The sequence below is a fragment of the Spermophilus citellus genome, assembly GCF_964194105.1.
Source record: "Spermophilus citellus genome assembly, chromosome: 7".
Taxonomy (NCBI): Eukaryota; Metazoa; Chordata; class Mammalia; order Rodentia; family Sciuridae; genus Spermophilus; species Spermophilus citellus.
This window is the reverse complement of record NC_138188.1, coordinates 63,141,036-63,161,419: the sequence shown is the minus strand read 5'-3', so window position 1 is coordinate 63,161,419 and position 20,384 is coordinate 63,141,036. Positions and strand designations below refer to the sequence as shown.

At 35.4% G+C, this 20,384-nt stretch overlaps 1 protein-coding gene across 2 annotated transcripts in view; it reads left to right on the top strand.

The window, feature by feature from the left end:
* The window catches only part of PDCD10 (programmed cell death 10), a 43,624-nt gene that overhangs the window by 5,552 nt on the left and 17,688 nt on the right, over nucleotides 1-20,384 (top strand). For both annotated transcript variants that reach the window (XM_081301138.1, XM_081301139.1), the window contains exon 2: nucleotides 14,350-14,562. In XM_081301138.1, coding sequence (XP_081157264.1) covers nucleotides 14,467-14,562 — 96 coding nt within the window. In that variant the 5' untranslated portion in view covers nucleotides 14,350-14,466. The remainder of the gene's footprint in view (nucleotides 1-14,349; nucleotides 14,563-20,384) is intronic.

Genomic DNA, 20,384 nt, shown 5'->3' with positions numbered 1-20,384 from the left:
ATATGTATGTTATATTATAAAAATCATGTGGCAAGCTACTCACTGTGAGAGGCCTTGTGATTGTGACCCATAAGTCTGACATAGGGAGTAGCAGACCATGTCTCTTACCTCTCTCATTCTGGGACTTATGCACATGGAATGAAATTTTTATCACCTACACATTTCAGTAGCTAATTTTCTTTTTTTGTTTTTTCCTAAAAAAAAAAAAAAAAAAAAAAAAAAAGTTAAGAGGGTCCATTGAACTTTTTTGGGGGTAGGTATATAATGATGCAGGTGTGCTCCCTAGAGTGTTATATCAGCCACCCTGTCTTTCCTCAGGATGACCAGGAATCCTGCTAAGATTGGAGTCAAGGAATGACAAAACCATAAGATGTTACACCTCTGCTGTCTTTTCATACTTACAGGAGATTATATGCAAGGTTATACCAAGGTTATGCAAGGTTGTACCAAGGTATATGACCAAAAGCCTTTTGAGAATGTTAAATGAGTCAGCCCTGGCCTCTAGGCGGCAACTGCTCCCTATACTAATTCAGATTGTTTCAAAGCTTTCTGAGTTTAATTCTAAAGGATTTTGGATAATGTTAAGCTCTTGTTTTCATAATTATTTATACTTTATGGATGCCTTTACCCATATTAAATTTGGTATTTTGGTAATACTTGTCAAACCTTGAGCGATTTCCAAGGTTCTTCCTTAACTTTGGTGTTCTTTCTTAGAAAATGAATTATAGTTTTGCAAAGTGAAAATTCCAGGAGGAACTGTCAATGCAGTATTAGAAATTACCATTCTGTTGCCTTCAAGTTCTTGTGACTAATAGCATTTGTATTTTAGATGAGTTTGGGAACAGAAGTTGATGTTCCGTAGAACCTTTGCCTCCTTAGTACCTAGTGTTAATCAGTTGAGCCAGGGATAATTAGTTATTTGGGGGTAAAGATTTTATTAACATGTGGTGCAAAGAAATATTATAAGATACAAAAAATGCAGGTTGTATCTTTTAGAAGACCTTAGGCAATTAGGAATCATTAGTGAAAGAGGCATCTAAGTTTTTTTGGTTTTTGTTTTTAGTAGTAGGAATTGAACCTAAGGGTACTCAATCACTGAACCACATTCCCAACCTGTTTTTGTATATTATTTAGAGACAGGGTCTCACTGAGTTGCTTAGGGCCTCACCAAGTTGGGGAGGCTGGCTTTGAACTCCTGATCCTTCTGCCTCAGCCTTTGGAGCCACTGGGATCACAGGTTTGCACTATCTTGCCCATTCCATCTAAGATTATAAGTGATAACAGAGCAAGTAAGCAAGACCCAGAGTGACACAGAATCCTTAAATGGACATGCACTTTTAAGTATACAGTAAGAACATAAGAATACTCCTGAGAGCTTAAGTTGATTTGAATTTTTAAATGCTTTTAAAGGAAATCCTTAACATTATAATGGAGAGATTCAGAGATCACAAACACTAATGAAAAGGAAAATAGAAAGCTACCATGCCTCAGTGAAATACTTGTTCAGTTAAGCAATTCCTAAGTGTCTACATCAAGAATTTTATGGGCAAAGATGAAAATGTTCAAGCAGAAATTTTGTTTAATGCTTTTGTTAAGTGTTTTCACTTAAATTTTGATAAAGTCAGAATTTAACAAAAGTTTAGACACTAGAATGGGGCAGGGGGTGAGATTGACATAACTAAGGAAATTTATATTTTTCTCCCTGAGCCAGTTGTTTCTAAGTATCTAAGAAGCAATTTGTTCCTATTTTTTGTTTTTGTTTCTATTTTCCATCAGCCAGTTCAAAACTAATGAACTCTTTGATTCTGTTGTCAACTTTTGATTAGCCTGAATGAGATTATCCCCCTTATAAAGAATTATCTGCAGAAGATCTTTGATCATATCTTGATTTTTACTGAACTAACCAGCCTTCTTCTAGGTCACAACTTCCTTTGTGAAGTTGACTTTTGTACATTGAGTGAATAAAGGATGATTTTTAACACCATTGTGGTAAATAGTTTTAAAGATTATCAGAGGGTCAGATTATTTTAATATCCTAAAATTCAGTAATTTGCTTTTAGTGATATGTAAATTTCTTCTGCGGGCCCAAATTTATTATTCCTCCACTTTGGTAGATGGGGGAGAAAAGGTTTTGAAAATATGCTGTGTAAGTGCTATGACATTTTGATACCAATATTAGAGTATCATTGTGTATGCTGTGCAGGGGATAGACTAAAGGTGAGGCAACAGAAGCATCTAGATTACAAAATTAAAGGAGGTCCTAACTCTATATCATGCAAGTCAGAGTTTGTACTCTGGGCATCTGGTTTACCTCACCCCAGTTGCAGCCCTGATACCATGTCAGGTTTGTAGAACTTTGGATATAATATCAGTACCAGCATGAACTGAATGTTTATTGGGTGTCAGCCACTGTATTTAGTATTTTAAGTACACTTAGTACTCTTAACAACCCTGTAAAGTGAATACTTAGTATCAGTATTCCAAATTTTAATTTATGGAGGAGGGACAGGTGGGTAAGAGCTCCTGTGAGAGTGAGGGACTAGTAAAGAATAGGTATTGAATACATTTATTGGATGAATAAGCAGGTTAGTATGTTTTATGTATAGGGAGATAGAAGATTTTCCTTGAAAAAAGTTCTGTTGTCTTAAAGAGTTTTGAATTTCTCACTGTGTTTAGAAAGAGTTACTAAATAACTTAAGTGATATCACACAAGAATTTAAACTCAGGCCGTTCTGTTTTAAATCTAAACACTTATCTCCTGTTTTGTGCTATCCATGTAAAGAAAAGCTTAGTTACTTCTTGCCCAGTCTATAACTGTATGTATTAAGGAACGGTACTTCTCAAAATATGTAAGTGCACTTGACATGATGCAGTTAACTTTAATTTTTTTTTTTTTAATTTGTTTTAATTAGTTATACCTGACAGTAGAATGCACTTTGAGACATCATATATAATGGAGTATAATCTTTCATTCTTCAGGTTGTACATAATGTAGAATCACACTGGGTCATATAGTTATATATGTATATAGGGTAATAATGTTTGATTCATTCTACTACCCTTCCTACCACATATTCCTCCCTCCACTCCCCTTTACCTAAAGTAACTCTATTCTTCCCTAGCTCCGCCCCCTTTCACCATTGTGAATTAGCATTAGAATATCAGAGAAAACATTTGGCTTTTGTTTTTTGGGGATTGGCCCATTTCCTTGGCATGATATTCTCCACCTCCATCCATTTACCAGCATATGTCATAGTTTCATTCTTTAAGGCTGAGTAGTATTCCACCACATATTTTTTTTATCCATATATCTGTTGAAGGGCACCTAGGTTGGTTCCATAGCTTAGCTATTGTGAATTGAGCTGCTGTAAACATTGATGTGACTGTATGACTGTCATATGCTGATTTTAAGTACTTTGGGTATAAACCCGAGAAGTGGCATAGCTGGGTCAAATGGTGGTTCCATTCCAAGTTTTCTGAGGAATCTCCATAATGCTTTCCATATGGTTGCACCAGTTTGCATTCCCACCAGCAATGTATGAATGTACCTTTTTCCTTAACATCCTTGCCAACATTTACTGTTGTTTGTATTCTTGATAATTGCTGTTCTGACTGGTGATGCAGTTAATTTTTAAGGAGCATCAGAGATTTAAGCTGTAGCAAGTTAAAGATCCACAAACTTCTGCAGCTAAGTACCTGAGAGTGATGATTGAATTAACCACATTCTTGAGTTAGTCTCTAGTCTTGAAGTTTGGGGTCTTGGCTATATGTTAATTGAGCCACGGTTGGCATAAAGAGCCGGTCCATTTAGAGTAGTTCAGTTTGGCTGACTACTTCACAAATCCCAACACAATAGGCTACAGTAGCATTGTAATGTATTTAGTTAAATTTATCTGTCACCATTGTGGTTAGTTTTTTTTTTTTTTTTAGGAAATTTCTGTTGTCTTTTGTTATGGTTTGGGTATGAGGTGTTGCCCCCACCCCCACCCCCAAGCCTCGTTGTTAATGCTGGAATGCTCAGAGGTGAATTGATTGTGAGAGCTGAAACTTAATCAGTCCATCCTAGTTTGAAAGGAGTGAGTGGTAACTCTAGGCAGGTGGTGTGACTGTAGGAGGTGGGTTACTAAGGGTGGCATGCCCTGAAGGAATATATATATCTACCCCAAGGCCCTTTCCCTCTCAATTCTTCTTGCCAGCCCCTGAAGTGAGCTGCTTTCTTACACAGCACCCTCGGTCATGACAGGATGCCTTATCTTTGGCCCAGAGCAACAGACTCTGCCCTCTATGGACTGAGACCTCTGAAACCATAATAAACTTTCTCTCCTCTTAGCTGTTCATGTCAGATATTTTGGTTACAATAACACAAAGCTGACTAAAACACTTGTATTTCCAAATTGTGAAAGTTGGACATTACACTAAATTTTAATATTACTATTTTTATCATGTGTGGTGAGGATAAGGATAAATTTACTGGTTAAAGACTGAGATCTGGAACTGAGGTATGGAAAAATATAATGGCTCTTCCAGCTTCCAGTAAGGTTCTGTCCCTAGCCGTACTAGGAGGCCACTCACCTTGTTTTTCATAATATTTTGTTCATAATTCTTGAGTAGTGATTGTTCCAGAGCAAATTTCAATTTGTGGTGGAGAGAAGAGATTTTGCTTGAGAAAAGACTCTTAAAAAGGTTTAAAATCATGTATCAGTTCTTCTGCCTTTGAAGAATCCTGATAGCCCTGACTGGGGGATTATGGAGGCCTGATTTCTAGAGAGATCTCACTTGTCATTCTAGATTAGATTGCATATGTATTTTCTCTATTTAATCATAATAGCTAATATTAAATAATTACTATGTGTCATGCACTGTTTTGTCTGTAATAATATATTAAATCTTAACAACAACCTTAAGAGATAGATGTTATTACCATCTCATGGATGAGAAAATTATACTCACCTTTGTAGTAACAGTGCTCTTAATGTTATTTGATATAATTGAAATCCTCCTATTTCTGTTTTCCTTTATGTAATGTTGTGATTTAAGTTTCTTGGGATCTCACTATACTTGTGTTGGCTTTCCATAACTAAAACAAAATATATAATATAACCAACTTTTGAAAAGAAAAGATTATTTTAGCTCATAGTTTGGAAGCTTCAGTTCATGTTCTGTTTGCCATGTTGCCTTGGGCTCATGGTGACATAGCATATCATGGCAGGAGTGCATGGTAGGGCAAAACTGCTAACCTCTCAAGCCAGGGAGAACAGAGTAAAGAGGGGAATTCTTCAAATTGAATGCCCACATTCATTTGAGGACATGCCCCCAGTGACCTAAGGAGCCCATCTCTTATTTACCACTGCCTCCTAATGTTGCCAACCTGGGGATCAAGTCTTTGGGGACATTCAAGATCCAAACTGCGGTATTTGATTCCTGGCTTTTAAAGGTTTATGCTTATGTCACAGAACAAAATTTATTCAGTCTGTCTCTAATAAGAGTCCTAAAGTCTTAACTGTTCAGCATTGCTCAGGAGTACAAATATATTTTCCTGCAAGACTCAAGACATACTCAGCTAGGAACCCTGTAAAAAATCAAAAAGAAAGTTAAATACTTACAAGATACACTGATGGGTCAGAAACTGGTATATATTCCCATTCCAAAGTGAAATCTAGGATAATAGAAAGGAGAAATCAGTCTAAGATATCAGTGAAATCCAGCAGGATGATCATTAAATCCTTTGACCTTGTTGATTGTAGCCCACAACTCTCTTGGGCTGATTCTTGCTGGCTGCTATACCTTTCCCTAACAAATGTTGCAACTTGATGACACTGCTGTCTTCCTGGAATCTCCCATTGTGGCTTCAGCTTCAGCCTGAGTTCCTCTCATTCCCCTGTCAGGGGATGCTTGGAAGAACTCAGACCCCACAATCTATCATTATCTGACATCCAGGACTTTCCTTTGAAATCTCCATGCAAACTGTGTTGACTCCATAATTTCTGCATTTTGCATGACTGCAAAATCAGTGTCACATGGATGATGCCATGGTTGGCCACTAACTTGACCTATACCTGGACCTGCCTGATGATCCACTTGAACTGCAGCTACAGTGGCCTCTGAATATAGGAAATGAATCCCAGGGAAACATGTACCTAAGTGGTTCTCTTGAGCAGTGTATCCCAGGCTCAAAAGAATCTGCCCTAGAAAGTGTTTACAAATTTATATTTCTAAGTGTTTGAGCCTGTGATGAGTGGAATGGTCTTGCAGTTCCTGAGATGTCCTCAATCCTTCACATTGCCCTGGTGCAAAACTTTGACTTTTTATCTTTGTTAGTATCTCCACCTTTTTCCATGTTGTTGTTGTTCTTTTTTTCTTTGGAAGTTTTTAACCTTTCTTTTCTGCTGCTCATTGTTTCAGATTCTCATGTCAAGTTTGGCTAAAAGCAGCCAGTATTCTTTACTATCTTGAAATTTACTCTGCCAGATAAACTAGTTCATCACCTTTTATTATGGTCTTCCCTTAAAGCATCAGAGAATGAACAAAATGTGGCCAAATCTTTTTGCCATGGTATAACAAGGATAACCTCTAGTCCAATTGCCAGTCCTCATTCCCATCTGAAACCTCATTAACCTGGCTTTTGCTGTTGGTGTTCCTGTCAGCATTGTTTTGAGCGTCCATCTGCATCACCTGTTAAACTCCATTTACAGCATTCTTGGCTTTCTGTAGCCTGCTCCTCCAAACTTTTCCAGACTACTGCAAACCAATTCCAAAGGCTCCTCTACATCCTTCAATATAGCTATAATTAATAACTTCACTTTGGTACCAATTTTCTGTTACTGTTGTGTAATAGTTGAGATAATCCACTTCTAAAGAAAAGAAAAAGCTTATTTCCGCTCATAGTTTTGGAGGTTCTAGCCCATGATTGGATCTGTGTCTTTAAACCTGTGATGGGGTAGCACATCATGGCAGGAGTACATGGTGGAATAAAGCTGCTTGCATGATCCACGAAGCAAAGGGAGAGAGCAAGTGACCAGGGAACTCACGGTCCACTTCAAGAGCATGCCACCATGGGCTGGGGATGTGGCTCAAGCGGTAGCGCGCTCGCCTGGCATGCGTGTGTCCCAGGTTCGATCCTCAGCACCACATACCAACAAAGATGTTGTGTCCGCCGAGAACTGAAAAATAAATATTAAAAAAAAAATTCTCTCTCTCTCTCTCTCCCCTCTCTCACTCTCTCTTTAAAAAAAAAAAAAAAAAAAAAAAAAAAAGAGCATGCCACCAGGGATCTAAGGATTGCCCGTTAGGCTCCACATCTTTTAAGTTTCATCATTTTCCAATACATCACCCTGGGGATCAAGGCTTTTAATTAAATGGTTTTTGGGGAACATTCAAAATTCAAACTATAGCACCTCTAGAAAAAAAATATTTTAAGTTTGAAATGACTGTTTATAAGTATGCTCAGATGCAAGTTTGTCATAATGTATTGAAACATACTGAAACTAACCATGAGTGATAAAGTAAATGGAGTTAAGTACTGGACACTTTTACAGGTAGGTATTCTTCCATCGTGAGATACTGTGGCTTTAATTAGCTAATGTTTATTTACAAAGACAATTTAAGAAAATGATGTTTTATTTAGAACTTACCTAATAACTTAGTACACACTTGCTTTATCATTCATATTTACAAAGATGTTGAAGTTAATATCTTTCTTATATGCAAAAGAAAAAGCATAGCTAGAGTGCTTGAACCATAGCTAGTGGTTATCAGATACCTGAAAAATGTAACTGGGCAAAGGGGAGTGTCTTTCCATGTTTAATGAAATAGGTTAAACTTTCCAGTGAAGTGAGAATCCATTATTGAACACTGTACTTTCTTTAGATTGTAGTTTAAAACAGCCCAGATCCAATGATTGGTAACTTAAAATTTAATATAGAGACTTTATGGCTTGGTTTAGAAATTGCCTTGTCTCATTTTTTAACTACATCTTTTTTTTTAAGTGTGTAGCTTAGTTGTCTTCCATTTATTTCAGTCAGAGAGAGGTAAAGTTACTTGCTTAGAGACAAGGTGGTTCATAAATGATGGGACCAGAATTTGAGCCTGTGTTCTCAAACCTGAATTCTTAGGCTTTTTTTCCCACATTTTTATGCACAAATTGTCCATTGATATTTTTTAAAAGCCTAGAAAAAATTATTGAACACACACATATACAGACAATAGAGTACCATAGTGCTTTATATTAACTATTAACAAGACATTATTTCTAGATATCCCCAGATGCAAAATTCTATAACCACTGAAATCATAGTAGTGCATATTTTGGGGAGGTTGAATTTCACATAACCTATTGAAAAAGAAAACTAGAGGAAGACTGTGAATTACAGAAAATATGGTTTGTAGAAAAAGATAGTGATGTTAGTATATCCTGACGACTTCAAGCTTATTTGGGTCTAAGTAGGTAGGATCATCTACTTAAACCCTATTCTTCTGTCTCCATTTTTCCTAGCTTTTCTCTTCCAAATTTTATTTTTTATTTGGAAATGGCTATAACATTCTGGCATGAGAAAACCCTAAAAGGTATAAAGATAAATAACAGCCTTTCCAGCTATATAAAATAGCTATACTGTGATCTGTACAGTCTTGGAAAAAATCCAGTTTCTCTAGGATCTGGTGGGTGATTCTTGAGAAAAAATCAAGGAGGAAGGAACCAACTCTTGAGAAGGACCTCTTTACTAGAATTTGTTAATAGTTTTTATGATGTAATAGTTTAATCTTTTTAACTTCTCAGGAAACTACTTTTGAACCTATAGTAGATACCAATAATGAAATAATAGATTCACTGAATTTTAGAGTACCAAGGCCTTCCAGGTGATATAATTTCACCCCCTTTTTATTTATGATGGAAAAATGAGATCAGTAATTAAATGAAACTTCCACAAAGTCAGAACCATAAACTCCTCTCCGGGTGCTTTGTGAAACTTAATTTTACCTGTATCCCTGAGGCTGGCCTTAACAGCCAGCTTTTCTGACTGTCCAGTGACTTGTTTTTTCTAGACTAGTGCCTCTCAGCCTGTGTTTTTCTTGAGAATCATCTGGGTTATCCACTAAAAATAGATTCCTGAACCATTCACTCCTTGGAGGTTTTGAGTAAGTAGTCTTGGGGATAGTATTTTTAATAAGCACCAAAGTAATTGTGATGGCTTAAGTCTTCAGACACCTAGGAACTAATGCACTTGTACACTTCTTCCTAGAGAAAGATTTACATTATGCTAAACGCTGAATTATGTTTTGGATATTGCTTATGTACAAAGCAAGATTAACTTAATGTTGGAAATTCTTGTACTTTGAGAATCTTTAACCATTAAATTTACATCAGTATGTTTCTGGTATCTAAAAGACACCCAAGTAGTCCTAATGAAAAAGAGGCATTAGAATATATGACTGTTTTACATGTAGTTTTATTTTCATGTAAGTTTCATTTGCCCTTTCATCAAACATTAATTGTCTGCTGTGCTGCCTGTAATGTCTCTGTGGGAAATAGAAATACACATGAATCTGAACATAAACACATACATTCTGCTAAATGCTAGAATGATTCAACTTTTTAAACTAAATAGGCATGAACATTTTGTTGAAGCTTCAACATTCATCAATCATTCCCTTTTTGCAGGGGAGGGATTATAGGAATAACAGTTTACAGGACCAGGTGAAAAAGCTGAATACTAAATTTAACTTAAAAAAATAAGGCAGAATCTGCCTACAAATGTTTCATGAATGTATCATGTGAAGAATTTACTTAGGAAGTATTTTTCTGTTCAAGAACTGCATACACCAGTACTGAGGACTTTGGCTGTAGCATTATCTCATACCCCAGATGGAATAAAGGGAGTCCGTTTCAGGAAACGCTGATTCTGAGCCTAGAGATACAGTAAGTGTAGTTCTGTAAGTGACCATGCCGGTGTTGGCTGGGAAGGACAGAAACCCTAAAAGACTTAAGAGTTTGGTAGTGAAGTGACCAAAAATCTATTTTTTTTTTTTGTATCCTCATTCTAAACAAGTGATTATTGTTTTAAGCCAGAAAGATATTTAGAGCTGATTCATCTTGTGTTAGATGTTAGCTGTATTTTGAATATTTAAGGAAATAAGGGGAAGTATAAAGGAAAAGATTGCTTATATTCTGTTTGCAACCTTCTTATAAAGAGGTTTTCTTTTTTCAAGAAAAGAATTGTTAAGAAATATGCCTTTGGTCTAGGTTATCATCATTTACCTTTTTATGGTTCTGGTTTTTGTTTTGTGTTCTGTGGATGCTCATAGTTCAGACACAAAACTTGATGCAAGCTAAACAATTTTCCTCCAAAGCAATACATTTGAAATGGGAAATAAAGTAGTTTTGCTGTGTTGCCACCATACTGATATTACATTTTTATTATTAACTACTAATTGTGACTATAGATTAGTCAATATACCCTTTTTAGACTTTGTTCCTAATGTAGGTTCTACTCAGTATGATCACTTTTAAGGCCTTTCCAGAATCTGGGATTTAGAATCTGCCATCTTTAGTTCTCTATATACTATTTGTGACTATAGATTAGTCAATATACCCTTTTTAGACTTTGTTCCTACTGTAGGTTTCTACTCAGTATGATCACTTTTAAGGCCTTTCCAGAATCTGAGATTTAAAATCTGCCATCTTTAGTTCTCTATAGGAGTGCTATCAGCATTCACCCCAGAAACCAGTACTCCTTAGAGGGTTGAAACTTTTGTTAATGTGCTGCTCAACTGGGAGGACATGGTAACGCCCATACTGAAACCAAGGAACCTTGTGAAAGGGTCAACATCTTGCTTTTCCCATAACAGGCTCTGTTGACTTGGAATAATTACAGATTGTCCATTGAACCATTTCAAATGAAGAAACGTGGAAGGAGTGACAGAAGCGTATTTTAATTTGAATTAAAAATTGGAGGATAATTCAGATTTTATAAATCCTTACAAATCATTGATTTTTAATTTCATGTAAATACCAATAAAACTAAGTGGCTCCAGTTTGTGGATGTGTATTCTGAAAAGTTTGGTTGTAAATTGTTTTTTGGAGCATTTTCCACATGAACAGTATTAAAACATGGTGACGTATGATAGAGGCTAGCTACCTGTTGAGCACATAATGGTGCTGAAATATTGTTCTTTTTGGTGACAAATGAGAGCTGATAGTGCTATAAAATTAATTTTAAAGACTGTTGAACACTTTTTTTAATTCAATGCCAGTATTTACAAAAGGTAAAAATTAAATATTTGAGCAGTTTTTTTGTGGTACATAAGTAAAGATGTATTGTTAGGAATTCCGTGGTTCTAACCATGGAATCTGATCCTTTGACGTCTGTCACCCTTTATGTTTATAGTGATATGCATGTGTTCACAAGAGTGAAACACAAAAATGGTTCCATTACATCTGTTCTCTCTGCTAGTATTTGCTCTCCTTTTTACTGAGGTCTTGGAAACTCAGACTCCTCTCTCACCAGCTCAGTCTCTTTGCTCCTGTAGAGAATTTCCACTCCCATTATGTAAGTACACGACTCTTTGAAGGTTGCCCCTTCACATCATCAAGAAATGGGTGTTTTTTCTTTAATTGATTTTTTTTACTGAGGGAGCTCTTCAGGTTCTGTCATTGGTCCTGTTTCACCATTTCTCTTGCTTTTTCATTGGTACCATACCTTCCTGCTGCTGCTGTTTGTACTCTGCGTTCATTTCATTCTTTTTATTTTCACTAACATCGCTACATTTCAGCTTCCCTTCTTTATTCCCAGTTTATTTATTATGAAGAAGTATTCCCAATTTACTTTTTTTAAAAAACGTTTTTTTTAGTTGCGGACAGACACAATACCTTTGTTTATTTATTTTTATGTGGTGCTGAGGATGGAACCCAGTGCCTCACACATGCTAGGCAAGCACTCTGCCAACTGAGCTACAACTCCAGCCCTCTCAATTTATTTCTTTATTTTTTCACTTAGAAATAAATTGAGAGGGCTGGAGTTACCGCTATTATTACTAATTAAGTAATTACATAGGAACGTTAAGACCAAAATTGGTATTTACCTACTTGCTCTTGCTTAGTGTCCTGGTCTTATTCATTTCTTACATTGATGTACTAGGTCTCTTAAATTTTCATTGCCTTCACCTTCTGTTCCTCCATTCTCCCCTTTATGCTGTGACCAAAGCCATCTACTTAAATCAACTATAGGATTAGATAATGGTTTTCTCTTGCGCTGTAGAATAAAATATAAGAATTGGCTGGTTGGCTTTCTTTCTTTATTTCTTTTTTGGTACTGGGGATTTAACCCAAGGGAGCTTTAACCACTGAAAGACAAGGTCTCCCTGAGTTGCATAGGTCCTTGCTGAGTTGCTGAGGTTGGCTTTGAACTTGTGATCAGTCTGCCAAAGCCTCCTGAGTAGCTGGGATTACAGGCCTGTGCCAACACGCCAGAGTTGGCTTTTTGTTTTTTTATAAAGCTAGGGAACAAATTTCATCTCCAAAATATGAAAATTTTATCCATGTTTACAGCTATTAGAAAAGAACTAAATGGTGTCAGTAGGTACTAAGTTCCTCTTCATTAGTAGGAACATGATAAAACACTAAGCTCTCAAATTTAACAGGTTGTTGGAGCTTTTTGAAACAGCACTCTAGGCATTTGATTGCATCTTTCAGACTGCTTAAGTCTTAGAACTGCCCAACACAGATAAATTTTTAATGACCAAGAACTATGTTCTGGAATGTGCTAAACATATATTTGTTAAGTAAATGAGTAATACCTGGGTACTTTGAGTACATTTGAGTGGAGAGAATGTTCTTTATTTTTACTTCAAACTTGGTTTGTTAAGTGCCCTGCCACTTAACTATATCCCCAGCCTCAGATTTGGTTTTGTGATGTGAGAATATTAGATCTAAATTCACAGTGCTGGTTTCAAATCTTGGGATTCTGCCTGAGTGACCTTGGAGCAAGTTATTTGTCATCTCTCAGTGTACTTTTGCATCTGTAAAATTAAAATGATAGTTATTGTGAAGTAATCCTGAGGATTAAATGCATGGCAAAAATGTTTTAGAATGCCAAGTGCTTTACAAATAGTAGAAATAATTCAAAATAAATTATTTCTTGTTTGTTCTTATTTAATGTCGGTATATTACTACTATTACTCTTTCACCTTATAATTAGGATCATTTCTTAGTTTAGCAGAAGAAATAAATAATCGTTTTCTTTTAAGAAGTAATAACCTTCCCAGCTCTTCAAAGCAAAATTTCTTTTATTGTTGAAATCATTATTTTAATTTCAAACTACAAGCATTTCTGGGTTTTTCTTCTTTCTCAGTTTTGTTTCAGATTTGGGCAGAGATTCCTAGAGTTGTTCTAAATACCAAAAAGTACCACTGGCAAAACTAAGTGACATATATTTTTCTAAGTGGATCACATTTGCTAAAATTCCCAATTTTAAGATTTTTCTTAAATCTGGTGTTTACTACATTTTTGCTGTAATTTTAAGGTGATTAAGTCAACTAACCATTGGCAAAAAAAGTTTAATGATGATATTCAACAACTTAATTCTTTATTAATTTTTAATTATTTCACTTGTCTCTACATATGATCACATATTTTATATTTTGCAACTTTAATTTTATATTACCTATAAATGCTGTAACTGCATGTTGCTGATATCTTTTCTCAGACTGTATATGATGCAATTAGATATGTCATTTTTATCATGGTTCTTCATGGAGCAATCACTGTGTTCCAGTGAAGCCAGTTTTTGAATCACTGTTTTGTAAACTAGTACCTTGCTAGGGATGTTAGCTTTAGGAAAAGGAAGTTCTTGAGTCTGTCAAGAAAAAAAAAGAGATGTCGTGCTGACCATGGCTTTCACAAGTAACAGATCAGCTTTTTATAAGATGGGATACAGATGCATGCCTGTAATCCCAGCGGCTTGGGAGGTTGAGGCAGGAGGATTGAAAGTTCAAAGCAGGGGCTGGGGATGTGGCTCAGCGGTAGCGCGCTCGCCTGGCATGCGTGCTGCCCGGGTTCGATCCTCAGCACCACATACCAACAAAGATGTTGTGTCCGCCGAGAACTAAAAATAAATAAATAAATATTAAATATTAAAAAAAAAAAGAAAGTTCAAAGCAGCCTTAGTAACTTAACAAGACCCTGTCTCAAAAATAAAAAGGGCTCAGAATGTGTCTCAGTTGTTAAACACCCCTGGGTTAAATCCCCAGTACCAAAAGTGGGTGGGAGGTGAGCTCTATAATTTGGAGAAGAAAATTATTAGTATTTGTTGTTTCCTTTCAGAATGAATTTGTGTTGTTCCTTTTCTCTTTTACCAGGTCTGTGTATGTTTTGTGCCCAGCTGTTTTATAACCCACAAAAAGAGAAGAAATTTGCAGTGAATGAAGATTCCTCTGCATTTTAGCATTGCTTTTTCTACTGTAGTTGGTTTTTGAATGAGGATGACAATGGAAGAGATGAAGAATGAAGCTGAGACCACTTCTATGGTTTCTATGCCCCTCTACGCAGTTATGTATCCTGTGTTCAATGAGGTAAGTAGGTAAACATTTTCTGGTGATCACTGCTTTCATACATTCGTGTTTGTTCTTTCATATAACAAATACTTCTGTAGATGAACTCCATCTATGTGTTAGGCATGTGTCGGCCCATAAAGTAGTAAAAACAAAACCACACGGATATGCCACCTCCCTCTAGATCTTGTGCTGTAGTGGGAGAGCATAAAGAACACAATTATGTAAATAAAGAATCATAATAAGTGAAATGAAGTAAGAAAAAAATGTATTAAGGAAAAATGGTATGTGGGACCTATTTTAGGGACAGGGCTCACTGAAAAAGACACATGCTAGGGTCTGAAAGAGATAAATAAGAATTACAGTTGAATATAAGTACATTTTAGGTAGCCAGAATAGCAGGCACAGGGACCAGAGATCCTGATAAATCATCGATGATAAAGTACTTATTCAAAATTGATATTTGGAAGATCCCACTGCATTTGTATCTGGAAAATACATGCTTGTTTTTTACTGGAGGAATTTTCCTGGATTTAATATCAATACATTTTTGGTTTTCTTTTAAATTAATAGAATAATATACGTAAGAGAATTTTAGAGCTGAAAGTTTTAAAAAATGTTATTGAATTAATCCTGTTCTGGTGAACTGAAACCCTGAAATATGAAATTATTTTCCTAAAATTACCTTGGACTAAAATCAAATCTAGGTGATCTGACTCTAAACTCAGTGGCTCAGCTTTTTTTTTTTTTAATACTTTTTTGGTATTAATCAAATTATCTTTCATAAACCTAAATTAGCCTTGTTGCTAGCTCAGCTGGAAATTTTCACCATTTCCATGATTTTTCATCTGTTTTCTTTGATACTGAGGAATGAATGTAGGCTCTCATACATGCACTTTCCCATGGATCTGTAGCCCTGGCTCTGTAAAGTATTTTTATTAGAGTAAAATTCTGGGTTTTAAATCTATATTTTCCCACATTACTGGGTTAGAGTATAGTTGACATATTTTATGATCTGAAGTCTTGGGGAGGCAATGGAGGGTAATACATAAATACTTTGAATAAGAAAACTCCAGGTTTAATTGCAAAATCAGATGTACATATTGGAATTCCAAACATTATTTACCAAATAGTATCAGGTTCTGTGACTATAAAAGAAAATTCAAAATAAGGACTATGAAAAGTTTTTATCTCCCTGTTACAGAAAAGATTCTGGAGGCAAGTGGTCCAAGTCTTGTATTATCATAACTCATTGTGATTAGAAACTCAAGTTCTGATCTTTTGCTTCACCATCTATTAGTAAGATCTCAGCATGCAGGATAGCTAGTTGCCCAAGCTCCATCCATCATGTCCAGAGTTGTCTGGAAGGGGCACAAGTGTCATCATGTGACATTCTGCTTCCAGCTGAGTCTCCTTCCTTTATGTAGCCCTTTTGAAAGTTCTGCTCAAGACTTCCATGTACATCACATTTGTAAGAACTTGATATCGTGACCAAACCTAGCTGCACAAGAGCTTATCCCTGTTAAAGCACTACCGTGATAGCATCAGAGGCACTCTGTCCATAAATGGCAGCTATTACCAACACAACAAAAATTCTACTGTTTTGATGTTGTGATACTTTATACATTCATTGTAAGTAGTAATTTTTAGAAACAAGTGCTGTTTGGGAAATACTCCATGCCAGCCATTTATTTTCCAAGTATTCTGCTGGAATCTGGAGGTATGAAAAAGAACACAACATAACCTGTTCTCGAGAATCTACTAAGGAACAGAGATATTTAAGCAAATACATTGCTTCATTATCCTTGTATCAGGAATGAGGTGTGGAGACAGTCACTGAAAGCTAATAAGTAACCTTGTGTTGATAACAATTATAATTTGAACTTCTTGGATAATCTGAGAACCATTGTCACAATCCTTTCCAGAGGTTTGTATCCCATTTTTTCATGTCTGTTTATCTAATTTGATAGGATTGTTGTATTTATCTATTTAAGTCTCCTTGAGGAGAGAAAAATTTATATCATAGAGCTTTAGTTTAATAATCTAGTTAAGGGAGAGAAATGAAAAAAAGCTTTTGTTCTAGCTATGTGGTCTTTTTTTCTACACATGGAAAATGGCTATTTGAATCCTGACTTAAAAAGTCAAGTTATATAGAATGTGGGGCTCTGATAAAATGAACCATTGGGATTAATATTGATTAAGTTTTTCTTATTGATTTATAAAAGAAATTAACTTGAAAGAAGTGACTATGAATGAACTGGTAAAATCTCTTCCATAAATAAAGGTAGTGATTTTTCTCCAGATGAGATCGGCTAACATGTGGGTTTACTGGGCTTAGAATACATTGCCAAATTACTCATAGTTGGTCCATGAACAAATTGTTGCAAGTAAAGTTTGAAAATGAAATGGTCAAATGTGGCAGACTGAGAGGTACGCAGCAGATTGTCATAGTCTAATTCACAAATTGAATATGCTTATCTAACATAATAGTATCAAGTTTCTAAAAAGTTATTTCTGTAATGTATTAAAAAGCATGGTTAAAACTCTAAGGGGTTTTAGGAATAGTGAAGGTAGTTTCTTGGGCTTTTATCAGAATGGAACAAAATAATTATTGTGTCTTCAGATGTGAAGTGTTTGGTTAAAAAATATTTTAGCCAGCCAGGCACAGTGGTGTACACCTGTAATTGCAAAGCTCTGGAGGCTAAGACAAGAAGATCTTAAGTTCAAAGCCAGCCTCAGCAAAAGTGAGGCACTAAGCAACGCAGTGAGACCTTGCTCTAAATGAAATACAAAATAGGGCTGAGTATGTGACTCAGTGGTTGAGTGCCCCTGAGTTCAATCCCTAGTACGGGGGCGGGGGGGGGGGAGTATATTTAAGCCAATACTAGCATTATTCTCTGGCATTCCAGTGTGTTAATGTAATATCAAAATAAGATACCTAATGAATTAAACATTAATATTTAACGGTAGTTCAACCATAAATTCTTCTATAAGTCTGCTAATGGGGAAATTATAGTTTAGCGTGGCTTTGTTTTTCTGTACTATGCAGTTTTAAAGATAAAAATGGTTTCAAATTAGCCTTCCGGAAAATAGTACCACAGTAAGCATAAATATTTTACTCAGATAAATGGTGCACTAAATCTTATCCACAGTGTATTATGAGTGAAAAAGCTTATTCATTCTCACCTTAACATTTTGATACATAATAGCTACAGTGGTAGTCAAGAAAATCATCTTTTAAAAGATTATATACTGGGATATACTAACATCTGGGGGAAATTTTAGTACTATTACTCTGCTTACAAGTCAAAGTTATTGATGGTATTCTGAGAACTTGAATCTTAGAAGTTAATGAAGTTATTCTAAGACAACAGAAAAGGATTGCACTTGTTTGATTAGCTGCTGTCACGTGTATTGCATGTGTTCTAAATGTACAGTGAATTAGGTCTCCTTATAGCATAAAGGTTTGATAATGATTGGTTTCCTAATGTTGGTTTCCAAAAATCTCATGCCAAGTCTTTAGATCAGGTTCTCATGTAACTGTTTCATTCCGTACCACTTCTTTGTATATGGAGGAGGAAAGAAATGCCACTCACTTCTTCATTCCAGGAAACAATAAACTGTGTGTCTCCTTTTCCTATGACCTTTTATAATTATTATTCTGAAAAGAAATGCAATATCTGAAGGAATACATGTCACATTTTAAAAAATATGAATGTTAGATTACCAAAGGTTTAATGTTTATTAATAAAACACAAAAATATACTTATAAAATAAATATCATTCCATTCAGAAGCCTGTGAATCAGCTATTTCTGCCAACTTTTGGCAGATATGGAACTCTTAATTTTTTCTAGTAAGCAGATGAATCCTGAATCCTGGGAATGCTTCTGCAACTTGACCTATCTACTTTTTATTTTTCTCCCCCCCCCCCCGACTTTTTTTTTTTAAATACTGCTCTGCCACATTAATAGTAGTACACTTAGTTGACATAACTCTTGTAATAAATGTGCTGATGTTGTATAATATAACATACTTAGAATACTACCAGGCATACAGTAAGTATTAGGATTCTTTCACATTTGTTTTCTGACAATATTATGTTCAGGCACAATTTTGTATACTTGCCAATTAAAATTTTAATGGAATTATTTTTGTACTCATTTGATGGCTCTGCTTTTTTACTAGATAGTTTGGCAACCCCAGTAACTGATTCTTCTAGAAACATATGGAGAATTTAATATGAGTAAAATAGCTGATTGCATATTTGTGGCATTTTGTTTCTGTTCTTCTGGCATCCTTATTTTTTGACCTGTCTCAGTTCATTCTAATTTGAATCATAAGAGGTGTACCTGGAGTTTTTAACTTTATGAGTTGGCCCAGTTTAAATTCTTTTAAGAAATAGGATCAATAATTTTGTGGGCAGGCGTGTAGGGGAAGGAGTGTCAACATGAGAAAATCAAATCTTGCCTGATTTTGAGGAAGCAAGTAGATTTGTAGGCAGTTCAGAACCAATTAACCTAATTATTTTGACCTTTAAAAAATAGCTTGCGTAAGATTTTATGCAAGGCTTTTGAACACTTGAGCACCAAAGGGCTAATTGGATTTTTTTTTTTTTAATTATGGCTTTAGGAAACTAGCTTGATTTTGGAAAAGTGTAGAAATGAATTGATATTTCTAGAAGGAGCAGTGTAATAAATGAGCTTTCTGTAGAATCAAATTATAGGTAAGCTTTTAAAATATTTTTGTAAATGCACCAAAGAGTGTAAATTTGACAAGTTTGCAGTTGATACTAAGTGCTCTCAAAAGCTGTCAAGACTAAGCTTTAGAAGGTTGAGTAGGCAGAATGTAGGATTGAGATAAGACCTGATGTTGAGCTCTCAAACTTGTCCATTTCTTCCAAATGTGCTTCAGCAGTCACTTTTTCTTCTCTTTTAGGTGAAATGGAGTATTATGTATCCTTTTTTCTCATTCTTTTATATGGAAGTTCTGTATGACTGAGGCCCAAGGAGTGCCTTTCTTTGTTCAGATATCCATTAATGCAAGATGCAGTTGTAATGTTCCTCCTCCATTGGACCAAAAATATGTGCCAGCATTCTTCAAATAAGTTAGGATTCTGTAAATAAACTTGGGTTCTGTAAATATTCAAAGATGATTATTCCAACAGCTTACAAAATGTTGGACTCAGTGGAAATATTGAAAAAAATGGAAATTTTTTGCTGTTCTAGACTTCAATAAAAATCTTCACATCCTCATATGTTACCTGAAGAAATCCCTAAGTGGGAGATCTTCTAAAAAAGATGATTTTAAGAGGCCAGGCCACTTTAATCAGTTCAAATGCCATCTTTATAAAGACTTTCCTTTCAACTTCAGCTGATCATCCCACAGCTTTTTATGTAACTACTTACCTAAATTGCTCTCTGGAGGTAAAGGACAGTGGCATGTTTCTTGCTATTTCATTAACTTCTTATACATGATTGAAATTGAAGTGTGTGTTAGTTCTTATAGAACAGAGTTACAGAGTTGATGATAGGATAAACTTCATTCTGGAAAGTGAATAAGAGGAGTCAGGTAGCAGTAGTGACTTGTGCAAATTTTGTAGCTAGACAGATCTCATATGAATATCATCTCTATTAGATGTTTAACATTTAAAAATTAATACAAACTGAATTTTTGTCTCTAGAAGATGGATAAATATGCTAATATCTGTAACTTAATTTATTGTGAAAATATAGATACTCTATAGGAAGATACACTAGAAAAATCCAAAATAGGTATTTAATAAATGGTAACTCTTATTAGAATATTATCAAAACTTACTACCATCAAGAAAGGCACTCGTAA